At 41.6% G+C, this 14064-nt stretch overlaps 1 protein-coding gene across 5 annotated transcripts in view; it reads right to left on the bottom strand.

The window, feature by feature from the left end:
• The window catches only part of map7d1a (MAP7 domain containing 1a), a 40658-nt gene extending 27745 nt beyond the window's left edge, over window positions 1-12913 (bottom strand). For all 5 annotated transcript variants that reach the window (XM_012919117.5, XM_012919115.5, XM_012919116.4 and 2 more), the window contains exon 1: window positions 12501-12913. In XM_012919117.5, the coding sequence (XP_012774571.2) occupies window positions 12501-12570 (70 nt within the window). In that variant the 5' untranslated portion in view covers window positions 12571-12913. The remainder of the gene's footprint in view (window positions 1-12500) is intronic.
• Between the last annotated feature and the right edge of the window lie 1151 nt (window positions 12914-14064).

Raw genomic sequence — 14064 nt, forward strand, 5'->3', positions numbered from 1 at the left:
TGGGCATGAGAAAACCAAGAGACTAAAGTAAAGTGGGTCAGAGGCCGTTCGAGAATCTGTAGCACGCCATGTATGATTCGGTTGAACATACAGCTCAACTACATCTCTGTTACCCCCATCAGGTCTCCTCTGTGGCCTCTCTAGCTGCAGGTGTTGAAAAAAGCCTACTGCACCAAGCTGAAGCACATTTACATTTAAAAGTGACAGAATGGCACAAAGTATCTATAAGAATTGGCAAAAATGGTAAAGAAATCCCTGCAGAAGTGCGTGTATGCACGGATGCATAAGCACAGTGTGGGAGCAAAATGACAGGTTGAGAATCAGCAGGTAATTAGCAGAAACTCAGTCCCATTTTTCAGTTGGAACCACAGCATGAAACTTCAAATGTTGAGTTGGGAAAGCACAGAGCACAGCATCTAATGACGTCCATTGTACATTCACCCCCAAAGCACAATTACAAAGGAATTTAGCACTTTACAGTCTGACTGAAGATATTGTGGGTAAAGGGCCAAGTTAAAACTGGGGCAACTGGTTCTACTGCCACACCAAATGTGATTAAGCATAAATCCAATTTCACAGCATATTACTTTGTTAGAGCAGGTGTATAAATACCCACGCCACAGAGCCCTTTTTCCACCTCCTAAACAGCCACATCATAAACTGCAATGCAGAAAAATCCTTCCAGGTTAATTATTTCAGTAACAACAGACTAGAAATAATTTCTTTGTTCAAACAATAAAAAATAACTATTGAGAAATGAAGCAGAGGTGAGAAAGGCTTGTCCTTGGAACAGCCCTTTGCATTTCAATGAAAATTCTTTTTTCTTAGCACAAATATAAAAACCACAGATTCTGACAGGCAGACATGTTTGTACTCTCAAATAATATACCACACAGCTGTTTATTTCTACCTGTTCTAACCTCACAGGGGAACTATGATCCAGGATAACAAAAAATTCTATGTAGCAAAGCAAAACACATGACTCACTATATGACAGAGTCAGCAAACTGCACAAACAACAGCACATTCTTATGGCAGCGACTGCTCAAGGAGGAATACTTTCGGCCAGGAAGAGCTGTAAAACATAAATATGAAACTCTGGCAGGCACTCCTTTGTGAGAAATGCATCAAAGTAGTGGAAAGCTTTAAACATTTTCTTGTCATCCCAGAGCTCTGCCAAAGTTTTTGGCAAGACACAAATCAGAGTAAGAATATAATGGAAAATTTATGAAGCCAAGAGCTTTAATCCTATGTACATCCCTATTGTGCCAAACAGATAAGAAGAAAAAATGGCCAGTGTTAACACCACCTATAAAATGGACTAAAATACAAATAAATAAAACAACCATAGATAAAGAGAGTGGAAATGCAGCACATTCCCAGGAAAATGTAAATGTAAATGGGCCTACCAAGAGCCTTGGAGTATAAAATCAAAAGACTGGAAAGGGAAAGGGGCGGTAACAAAGGGGGGAGGGAGGGTATGGAAACAAGGAGAATGGATCTGCATCTCATTTAGGATGGGCCTGGGGAGTAATGAACTACCTCATTGCTTACTGCCTAACCCATCACCCCTTCACCCCGTTGTGTCCCTCCTGCACCGAATAGGATGATGTAAGAGGGCAAGGGGCCCAGACACACAGGAAGCCTAGTGTAAACAACAAGCACAGGCTCAAAGCCAGACCAGGCCCTGTGTGTGTGAGAACAAAGGTTTAAGTAGATGCGACTGCACCTTAGACTTTACTTATTTATAACTGAGGAAAGGCTCATTAATTAGGGGAAATTCCTTAAACAGCTATAGGCAGAAATCTAGAAAAGTAAAAATATAAATGGGGAAAAAAAATAAAGACAGTAGTCAGCCTTCCCTCAACTCACCATTCAAAGCCTCTGCAACCAGTCGAGCATGTGCATATGTAGGTATTTTACATGCACTAAAAACAGGTCCCTGTTCTTCTAGATGTAGGTCCTTTGCTAAGTATAAGTTTCTATATGGACTCTTTCATTTCCAACATGAATTATGAATTTTGTGATTTTTAACAAGCCCAATGCGTGACTCAGCAACAAAGTGCTGGCAGAAGATAGTTTGGTACATTTTTACTGGCTGATAAAACATGTGAATTTGATGTAATGGACAGACGATATGTCAATCTCTATTTATAAATGTGTGATAATGTGTTTCCATAACAACAGAAGAAAGGAAATGAACGAGGGGGGTGTAAGAATCAACTGTTGTTCTCAAGTTATTAATTGGTTGGTGTATACAGTGTTTTAAAAGTCTGTCGCATTTGAGCTAAAATCTTCAAACATATTTTTGTTTGCCCTACAGTGTAAAATACAAAGACTTTCAATCACATGATAGAAAACATAATATAGTGACATAAGCTGCACACTGACTCATCAGGATTTAGCTAATGTCTGCCTTATAAAAACAAAAAGTGGCCGTGCACACCAAGCAACAAGGCTCAAGACCGTTCAGATCACAGCATTCCTTCCCTGCATAGTAACTGGCCAGTGAATACTAATGTCTCCATCAATGACTGCAGCGGCGTTCATCCCATCACCTGGACTGGACCAACAACAATGCCCGGCATTTAGTTGCTGCTCTCCCCTGCACCAGTGTATGTGCCAAAACTACCGCGCTGATGAAAGGCTCCGCTTATCTGAACCAGCAGCGGATCCCTAGGGATCCCGCATCTGCTGCTGCCACCAACATGCTCCAACATACACACAGGACTAACAAAAACGGTCCAACCAGAGGTGGGACAAAGTGTCAAGCATCTCTACACTAAACTAAACTGCTCTGAAGGACAGCAGAGGACACGGAGGTTGTGCAAAACGCTTTAATAACTGGAAGCAGTAAAGAATGCCAGTCAGGAGTGCCTGACTGGCATTCTTTACCAGCTTTACATCCCATTTGGGAGTTAGGAAATGGTTTCAATGACTGCGTTTTTCCTTGTTCCCTATCACACTCCAGGACCAGGTTTAGTCAGAAGAGGTTAGGAACAATTTGTCACAGTTTTAGCTTGATCTTTGGGGAATTTAATTATTCCTTGACCCCAATTACTCTAATATTATTATGCCAAAGCCTATTAACAAGAAGAACAATGCTTCACTGTGCCTTCAAGGGCAACAGAGTCAAAATTTATAATGGATTCTTATGACTGACTACATGTCGTTGGCATTTTTACTAGATAGAAACATACAGTAGATTTCAATAGCCTGTGGTTAGCCAGGTAGGATGTCATAAAGTTTATTTGACTCCTCAATGCCACCATGGAAGCTTCTGTAATATGCATTTCTCTAATTTTCTATTTCTGTCACAACCTAATTTCAGTTTCTTTGTACAAGACTCCAGAATTAACACTAATTTGGAAATATAATAAAGACCAAACTGGTTCTAGCTGTTTGAAGTAGTACTGGTGCTTTAGAAACATCCCTAGGAACAATAAATAGGTACAGACAATATAATTGGTGACAGCAGTGCTGTGGACATTTCATAATAGCCTTGACTATGTGTCCTTTAAAATGTAGCTCACAGAGCAGTTTGTCATTTTGTTGCAATATGCCTATTTTTGTAAACATTACCTAAAGTAAAAATCATCCCAAGCAGTAATTTTATGACCATCCAACACACAATTACATCCAAAAGTTGTCATTAACTGGATTTTTGTCTCCCCACATAAGACCCGCAACTTCTTTGCTGGCTACAAGGTCCACTCTTGGGTTTCATAATCACAGGTAACTTCTTAAGAAGAGGCAAACATCATTACAATACTTTCATCCCCAGAGGCCTGCATTGATCTTACAGTATTTTAAAATGTTGCATTTATTTAGAAAGTAAGCACTTTTCTTTTAATACAAATACAAAAAAAGTTCTGATTACATGAAATACGGTGAAAATCAGGAAACTGTAGGGAGACCAAGATGTGTTTACACTATACGAGGTATGCCCTTTAGCTGAAGAGAGACTGATCTAATATTAGCAGATAGGTCTGGTGACTGGACGAATAAAGGGCATGGAGCAGTCTTGTCTGGGATATTTTCAGAGCAGTAGAGTGGTATGAACAAGCAATACAATCCAAATCAAGACTTCCCTCTACTCGTCCTTCCTCTAGTGTACCAGAGAGAAGGGTGGTACAGCTCACTAATAATAAATTTAGGCTCCAGCACTGCCGCATCAGCTTCCTTCTAGAATCTTACAGTCAAGGCTAAAAGACAGGAGGTGGTTTGGGAATGCAGATGCATTCCAAGTAGCACTTTTTTGTGTTGCATTTTGTTTCTTAATGCATTGCATGAAGGTGCATTCAGTTTGTTGAATGTGCCTCGTCATTCTTAGGTCCAGTAATTTAAACAGCTTTTGCACATTTTATTTTTAAAAAATATATATATATTGACTATTAACAGTGATGCAGGTAAATCCCTCTAATCAAACTGGAAATGGGGCATCCTACCAACAGATCTAAAAATCTCACCAATATCCATCCATCCATCCATCCATCTTCATCCGCTTATCCGAGGTCGGGTCGCGGGGGTAGCAGCCTAAGCAAAGAGGTCCAGACCTCCCTCTCCCCAGCCACCTCCTCCAGCTTGTCCGGGGGAATACCAAGGCGTTCCCAGGCCAGCCGAGAGATATAATCTCTCCAGCGTGTCCTGGGTCTGCCCCGGGGCCTCCTCCCGGTGGGACATGCCTGGAACACCTCGCCCAGGAGGCGCCCAGGGGGCATCCTTGCCAGATGCCCGAACCACCTCAGCTGGCTCCTTTCGATGTGGAGCAGCAGCTGCTCTACTCTAAGCCCCTCCCGGATGGCCGAACTTCTCACCCTATCTCTAAGGGAGAGGCCAGCCACCCTTCGGAGGAAGCTCATTTCCGCCGCTTGTATCCGCGATCTCGTTCTTTCGGTCACTACCCACAGCTCGTGGCCATAGGTGAGGGTAGGGACGTAGATCGACCGGTAAATTGAGAGCTTCGCTTTTACACTCAGCTCCCTCTTCACCACGACTGACCGGTGCAGCGTCCGCATTACTGCAGCCGCAGCCCCAATCCGTCTGTCGATCTCCAGCTCCCTTCTCCCATCACTCGCGAACAAGACCCCGAGATACTTGAACTCCTCCACTTGGGGCAGGAACTCATCCCCGACCCGGAGTGGGCACTCCACCCTTTTCCGGCTGAGAACCATGGCCTCAGATTTGGAGGTGCTGATCCTCATTCCCGCTGCGTTACACTCGGCTGCGAACCGCTCCAGTGCGAGCTGGAGGCCCTCACCCGATGAAGCCAACAGAACCACATCATCCGCAAAAATCAGAGATGAGATTCTGAGGCCACCAAAGCGAAAGCCCTCCGCCACTTGGCTGCGCCTAGAAATCCTGTCCATAAAAATTATGAACAGAACCGGAGACAAAGGGCAGCCTTGGCGGAGCCCATCACCCACCGGGAACGAGTCCGACTTATTGCCGGCAATGCGAACCAAGCTCTTGCAACGGTTGTATAGGGATTGAATGGCCCGTAGCAATGGGCCAGACACCCCATACTCGCGCAACACCTCCCACAGGACGCCCCGAGGGACACGGTCGAATGCCTTCTCCAGGTCCACAAAACACATGTAGACTGGTTGGGCAAACTCCCATGCACCCTCAAGTATCCTCGAGAGGACAAAGAGCTGGTCCAGTGTTCCGCGACCAGGACGAAAACCGCATTGTTCCTCCTGTATCCGAGGTTCGACTAGCGGACGAACCCTCCTCTCCAGCACCCTGGCATAGACTTTCCCGGGGAGGCTCACCAATATGCTTAACAAAATCCGTTGGACCTGGCTGGGAGAAAGGTTAAGTACAGTTGTCTTCATTTTTGTTCAACATACCTCGTAATCCCCAAATAATAATGAGCTCTGAGACTAGCTTTAACTCCAGCAGCTCAAAGTCATCACAGATGGTCCTGGACAAGTTGTATCTGTCTGGATAATCAGACGTATTACATATCAAAGGGTAGTGTTATATGGAAAAGACCAAAGGACCCAATGAGATAAATACAGGTTTTAGTAAAGCTAGTCTTCAAATTTATTTTCCAGAAGCAAATGGTGTTGGTGTCACAAGCATTTCATTTTAGAGGGAAGGGTATTAAAACTACAGCCTCAGGTCATTTTTATGTGTGACTAACAGCACATGTAATTGGACTGTGGAAATTAATAATAATAATAATAATGGATTGGATTTATATAGCGCTTTTCAAGGCACCCAAAGCGCTTTACAATGCCACTATTCATTCACTCTCGCATTCACACACTGGTGGAGGCAAGCTACGGTTGTAGCCACAGCTGCCTTGGGACAGACTGACAGAAGCGAGGCTGCCATATCGCGCCATCGGCCCCTCTGGCCATTGAGTGAATTGAGTGAATTAGTAGGGAATCAGGAATCAGCAGAGATATTTAAGTGACATTAATCAAAATGTAGGAACTACTATTTGCACACAAACCCTGGCGTTTGACATGCCATGCAATTTAATTTGTTATAGATGGTTCAAAGATAGACTGGTTTAACTCTAATCCTACCTTAATCCATATTTTCATGTTAAAGATACTATTTGTCTGTTTTTATAATTCAACTGTGAATTTCTGAAGCTCCGTCTATAGTTCTGAAGCTCCGTGTATCATGCAGGGTTGTGACACCGTTGACTCAGAAACATTTCCCAAAGTATTCAAAGCCACCTTTGTAGTTGTTGCTGCAACAGTTGGTATCTGCAGAACCACATTTTGCTGTGATGACACATGCAAACACACACAGGGACTCACAACGACAAAATAATCCTAGCTACACTTTGATGGCTGGCCATCACTGTATATATTTAGACAGCATGAAGATGATGATTATGATATATGGGAAGTTACAAATAAAAATAAACAAAAACACAAAAATATTGAACACCACACCCAACTTCTAACTCTTCCAACTCATTTTGATCATGGCTGTACACGTGTAAACTCACCTGACTGCATCTTTCAGGGTTTTAGTGTCACCACATTGACAAAGTCTACCCACAGACAGACATAAAAATGCTGGCCCACGTGTCTCCAGAAACACACAGACAAACACACAGTTTCACAAGGTAATAACAACAAGCCAAATTGTTGCAGCTGGTAAATAATGGTGTCTGTATGCACTTACTGATCATTGCTATATCCTGGAAGACTACAACAAAAGTTTAATTCTTACATCTGTGCAGAATCTACGAAGAACCCACACAACCAATATAAGTGGCTGATGCTGTTGACCCTATACCTGTGCATGGTAAACCCCTGCTGGTCTGCAATTTCTCTCTTTAAGTCAATTTGAAAAATAGCAACAGAAGTAGTAGTAGCTGGAAGTGCACAGGAAGAAACACTAGGACCGAATGGCCTAGTTAAAGTCATTGCAAGCTGTGTCGACATGTAGTTACATTACAGATTACCACCCAAGTTACAGCACAGGGTTTGAGGTCATTGTGTACCTATGGCATAGATTTAACGCACAAGCATAAATCCATGCAATGCTTGTTAATGGGGAGGGTTTTCCAGAGACTTCTCCCTTATAAGTTTTTTTTAATATAGATAAACATGTATATACAAAAACTTTTAAACATTAGATAAACCAATAAGGGCTTTTATTCCTAAAATAATTATCTTACTTTGATTGTTAGAAGGGTAAATTATTACAGATTATTCTGTGCACATCTTGAGTATTTGGAGAATTTGTCTCTGGATAAAATATTTGACTTGAAATTAAAGGTTAGCATAAAATGTTCTTTAACTTCTAAAATGAACTTGAGGATATTCGCACAGAGAAATAGCATACGAAATATTTATTGCTCTTGCTGCTTTATGTAAAAGCTATGACACTGATAATACTCAAATCATCTTGGTTTCTACAGTGTCAAACACCCTCAGAGCTGAGGCCCTTGTCACTGTCTCATTGCCAGTCCAGTGAGATTTTTGGCTCTTCTGTACTCAACTACAAATGCATCACTGTCAAAAGACTGCACTGTAGCTTTAAAAGCAGACCTCAGTGCCACAGTGTTGGCATGACTTCAGTCGGTTCTGTGTGACTCAGATGTTTCTGTTTTTCCCCTTTTCTCTCCCAACTTAAAACATGGCACGAGTCCCATTATAAAGTTCACTCAGTGTAGAGTTTGAAAATATCTGAACATGGCCACCCACAGTAGCCTTAGAAGAATAATCAATTAATCTTGATACCAAAAGAAAAGCATCATCTTCTCAAAGTGTGTGGTAAAGTGTTACAGTTCACTCCGTTTGCCAGTTTAATCCTTTCAAGCATGCATGAAGTTTGGCATTTCTTGTTAAAAAGCCAGATTAAAATGCCTGGAAAAATCCATTAAATAGACAATGTAATCAGTGATTGCGGCCACATATGCTGAATTAATTGGATTATGTAATATGGAGCCAGCTCACTGATTGGTCCTTTTGTACGCGCACCAAGTAATACAAAAATGAGATGGAAAAAAACAGTATAAAAAACTGCAGAATATCAGAATCAGGTTTTTAATGATACTACATGAACTGCAGAACATCTTGAGACAGATCACCATTCATTGCTCCCACCAACACCTATCACAGAGAACATTACACACTGATAAAACTGATGAAAATGCGTCATTAATGGAGTTAGAAATGCAAAAAAATGGAAATGACTGCACGACGTGGGCATAAAACGGGAATTCAGAGTCAGCAATCGAATGAATAAATCTGCTACAGCAGTGGAAATATTCTATTCAACTACTGAACATGCCAACATTTTTCACAGTAAATATATTTCTCTATTGATAGAGTGTTTTGGTCTCATCTGATCAGACTATATACTCTCAATAGTTCATTGGCTTGTCCAGATATTATGCATCAGAAGTTTAGATATACGTCTGTAACTGATGCTATCGGTATATTTTGCAACAATAAGCTTGCAACAGTTTTCAAAGAACTGTTTGCTTTTACTCATCATGAGATGTTTCTTGTGTGACACCTTGGAATTGAAACCATCGATTAGGACTGAACTACCTGATATTAATTTGATCGTAACAGAAATAGATTTCAACTTGTTCATTGGCTTCCCATGGCTTTTTGCACCTCTGTGTTCAAAACGTATTCCCTGTGTCACTCCACTTTATAAAACGTACATATTTGTTTTATATGTGTGAATTACTTTGACTGTTACCGATATCAAGTGACTAGCGGCTAGTCACTTGATATCGGTAACAGTGACTAGCCCCATCAGAAATATATTTACAGAAAAACATGTTGAGTTGTTCAATACTTATTTGGCCTACTTTATTTGTTCATGGTCAAGACATGTACTAGTTCTGTTTCAGGCTATTTTTCAATTTTTTTTTTTGATTGTTTCCTTACACCAATTTAGTAATCTGTCTCCTTGAGAATCCAATAAGTAAATACTTAATTTGAAAAGTGCAAATGCTGAATGGCACCATAAGGTGATGTCTTCTTCTTTTTTATTTTACTAAGATAGTATTGGGAGTTCTGCCCATACACTAATGAATACTTCCATCACATGTGACTAGCAAATGTAGTGTCATGAGCACTGGTTACTGCTAAGTTAATAATAAGTACTGGTGAAGGAAGCACCAGTGTGAAAGTTTCCAATCCCGTGTCCCCCAAATTCCAGAGCTAACTAGGTACACTGGAGCCCATAGAGGGTAGGATATAAAGATATGTCTTGGTGGCTCTTGGTACAGGTTGCGCACTCGGAGTATTTAATAGCATCCTGTATCTTTGTATCTTTAGAGACTACAAGCCATTCTCCATCTAATTACTTTACTTAGATCATTTAGATTGTTAATTAGCTCCAGTTCACACTGATAGTTTCACTGGAAAATTTTAACATTGTCCAGCCCTAACAGGAAAATCAATGGGCCACTTGGCCCTTCTACTTCCAGCATCCTTCACTCCTTTCTCACCTGCATTTTTATTCCACCTATGTACGTGTAATGTTTTGTCGCTGAATGACGCAAAGTTGCAACATTAGCACAGACAGACATAGAAACACAGTCAAAGTACTCTAAACCGGCTTTGTGGTAGTTTCTGTACAGTCTGGGACCACATTCCTGATGACATGCACACAGAGTCAACCTGCTAAAACTGATAATGGCAAGTTGTTTTTTAAGTATATTGCCAATAAGCCACTGCTCAACATACAAAGTAAAATCCATATCTTTTTTGATGTATATTCACAAATGTTCTATCACAATCTTTGTTTTTTAACATGGTAACAGATATGAATCTTAATATACTCCCAGTTGCCCACGTTAAACATTAGTGCTTTCACATTTACTCCACATATCCTCAGAAACCCATGAAAACATCACCTTAAGACATCATGACATTGCAAACAACGACTCCCCTCTGATGTTAAAAGAACCCACATTAGTCAGTTAATATAAAGGGGCGCATGTGACTCTGCCCTCTGTTAATTTGCAAACAAACCTAACAACCTAACAACCCCCCCAAATAAAAAAGTGCGGCACAGTTGATTGCATGTATTCCTTTGATTACATAATCACCCGTGCAAATGTGTAGCTGACAGATCTTGTTCACTACACGCTTGACAGGCAAAGCTGGTGGATTCTCCCTTATTACACAATTGACAACACTATGAGCCATCTTCTATTGACTCCGCTTACGCTTTCAGTTGTCACTGTAGTTATAGTCTGCTGTCTGTGTGTTAGTTCAAACCCTCTGAGATGCCAGTAAATGTTCTAGAAATTGCAGGTAGACGTAGAACATAGAGCTTGTTTTTTATCTTAACTGGTCACAACCTTGTTGTTCAAGTTAAGAGGACAACAAAGCCCATCTGTTAAACTGTGAGGGAATGAAGAACTCAAGAAGATGAAAGCCTGAAAATAAAAGGGCCCAGACATCTGACAGCCTATTTTACTGTAATCCATGCTTTCGCTGCCTTCAGTTGTTGTGTCAATTATTTGCTGAGGAGCCAAGAATACATGTTTTTTGGAGGACATGATGAAGCAAGACATTTTAGCAACTAGTGTACCCTTTCTTCACTTTCATAACTGAGCTCATAAAGAGGTTAAATGTTTATTAAAGCAACATACTGGATTTAATGTAATATCATGCTTGAGTCGAATGTAGCAATGCAAGATTGCGTTGCTCACAAGGAGCATTGGATCTCTGGTCATCAATGCATCAAAGAAACCTGGGGGAAGAACTTTTGATCATTTTTAATAAGCGTGGGAGCATAATAGTCTGGCTGACTTCATTACATGAAACATTAGAGTGGCCTGAAATCAGTCTTCTTCTTGTGAGAGTGAGCTAGCCTTCAATGCAAGCTTTATTCAGAACATTTTGAAGGCACCTACAATCAGAGTAAAGCATCTGTCCCCTCCTGCTTGAGACAGAGTCAAATCACACTGACCTCCCCCCACAGAGGAAAAGGAAGGAAGTTTTTTGTTATCAGACACATTGTATGTCCCCTTCTATTTCCAGAAACGGGCAACATGTCAATAATATACAGTAGTTTAACGTGGAAACCAAAATATTAGACCAGACTTGGTCGATCTGTCTTACATGAGAGATTTCACATTGGCAGACTTCCAGCATGGATATTCCATCTTGTCTCAGGCTCAGACATTTGTTACGACCGAATGGGAAAACTGTCTTTGAACTGCATGATTGTGGGATCACACCGTTTGTAACTGCACATATAAATCTGTAACTACGGCAAAGCTGGCCAGAGTGTGTTGCAGACTCTTCATCCTGCACTTTGGTCGGCAGCTGATCTCATTAAAATGTTCTAGATTTTAGGAGTTTGTTGATGCATCGCGGCACCAGCAGGGAGCATGACTGCACCTGTGCATAAACTATTCACTGAATTTGGAAAACATGCTCTGCTGGAGGAGAAGAGACGCAAAGAGGAGACCGCAAATGATACAAGACCGCCTGTGACTCCATCGTGTTAGTAGAGAGCTAAACATAACGTGAGGCGGGGGATGGGATGGGGTGAGACTAGTGAGATTACCTCATCTAGTGCAAATTGTGTTGTTATTATAACCCTTATAACCTGAGCTCTGTGCAAAAAAAATGGCAACAGACATTCTTTTCTTTTTTTTAAGAGACAACAACGGTCAGCTGATCGCACCGGTGTTTGACTTTTTCTCTACATTAAGATCTGCAAATTGATAAATCACCTCACAACACAGATTCAAATCTGCTCTGGGACTGAGGTGTTAAACTAGGCTGCGTTATCTTTACGCTTTATGAACGGTCTGTCTCCCTCTCTGCTCCCATAATAGATCAACATTAATAATTGATCCCACATTCATTATTCTCCATCACACTGTCGAGCCCGCAAACATTAATGTTTCCTAACCTCTAAATCTGACTCGACAACTATGTTGCGTCTTAAAACATTTCGTTGCAGACTGACAAAGGACGTGGATGACAAAGCACTTGTGCATGCTTTTGAATTCCCAAATTCCTGTCTATACTATGACTTACATGTTGCTGCAGGCAGAATATTTCCCTCCATTCCGGGAGCGATAGCCTCGCTTTCTGTTCTTTTGTTCATTCAAACATGCGAGTTTCGGCTCTTCCTCTCCAGCAGTCCTCTCATTCCTCAGGCAGGGATTCGGAGGTGGGGTGGGGTGAGGGGGGAGTTGGTCGAGTCACTCCAGTTGCATGAACTGGAAAAGGAAATCCTCCGGAGAGCGTCCAGATAGGTCAGAAATAAAAAATAAATAAACAAACGAAACCCTCGCCTGTACAGCCAGCTGCTGTTCACCGGTCACTGCGTCTCTGAAAAGTTAGATGACAAGGTGTCCGAGGGAATATGAGAAGAAAGAGAGGCAACAAGGAGGAGGGAGAGAAGTTTCTCACTCCACGACACGCCACAGCTGATGCTCTGCTGGTGCGAACGATCCCTCACTGGCCTCCGGATCGGACTGTACCACTATCAACAAGGGGGACACTCTGGTATTATTTGTTAAGTTATCCTTAACGATACAGAAGACACGAATAATTACTGATACATTCGAATGTGCTTAGCGCAAGATTAGCACAGATTTCACTGACATCCCTGTATCTGTTTTCATGTTAAAAATATTTTTTCCCTAACCTCCCCCCGACGTTCTGATTGGTTCTCTCACCCACAAAAACTACAAGACTCGCAGCCGGTTCACAGTTCACATTCAAATAAACCTTTGACTTGTAAAGCGTACCTGTGTGCCTGGATGATATAGTTTAGTCTCTAGCTTGTCTAATTCATGAGTTGGTTAAAGCATTTTCCCCACATAAAAATGTACCTACATACTGAAACCCCACATAGGCGTGATCAGTACAACAGGTTTTCACGTGCTGCTGGGTAAATGCTAGTATATCATTTTTAACCTGCAGAATTCAAATGCCTTTCCGGGATTATAATCCAGCATGCGGCTTTACAGGTTTATCTAGGAATCAGAATAAAAGGAAAGGTGGCTTTTGTGTACTTTTAACCCCAGTTAAGTGCAGAAGGAAAACACCCCAAAGAAAAAAAGCTGAGTAGTCCACGTGATGATTATGGCAGCCTCCCAAATACTTCTTCTCTTCCTATAATCTTTAGAGACACGTTAAAGAAGATTCATCTGAGATTTCAGAGTCTAAACGAAACCAGACATTCCCAAGCACACACTACAGCAGTGAAACAATAGTAGAAGATGAATTTCCATAAGACAGCTCAGTCAAAATACATACATAAGGTTTTATTTTGGAATCTACTTCAGCCTACTGCATTGAGATAATAAAATTGTGCAGACTTTGTGTGCAGCTTGTGTTTTTTAATTGTGGCAAAAACAAGTCCCTAAAAATGGATCTTGATTACACAGCATTTCTAAGAACTCCACTGTGTCTTCTCATCTACCACCTGTGGATCTCCTACAGCATCTGCCAAGGTGGGGGCTGGGCCAGGCGCCCATCGGCACGCTTGAGAGGGGACACCCTGTCAAAAGGACCCCATTGGGATTCTTTTGTGCAGCTGTTGAGTTGTATTCACCCAAACCCCCAAGAGCCACCTGTCACTGCAACTTGA

Source organism: Maylandia zebra, linkage group LG11 (assembly GCF_041146795.1).
Source record: "Maylandia zebra isolate NMK-2024a linkage group LG11, Mzebra_GT3a, whole genome shotgun sequence".
In the NCBI taxonomy this organism is placed as follows: domain Eukaryota; kingdom Metazoa; phylum Chordata; class Actinopteri; order Cichliformes; family Cichlidae; genus Maylandia; species Maylandia zebra.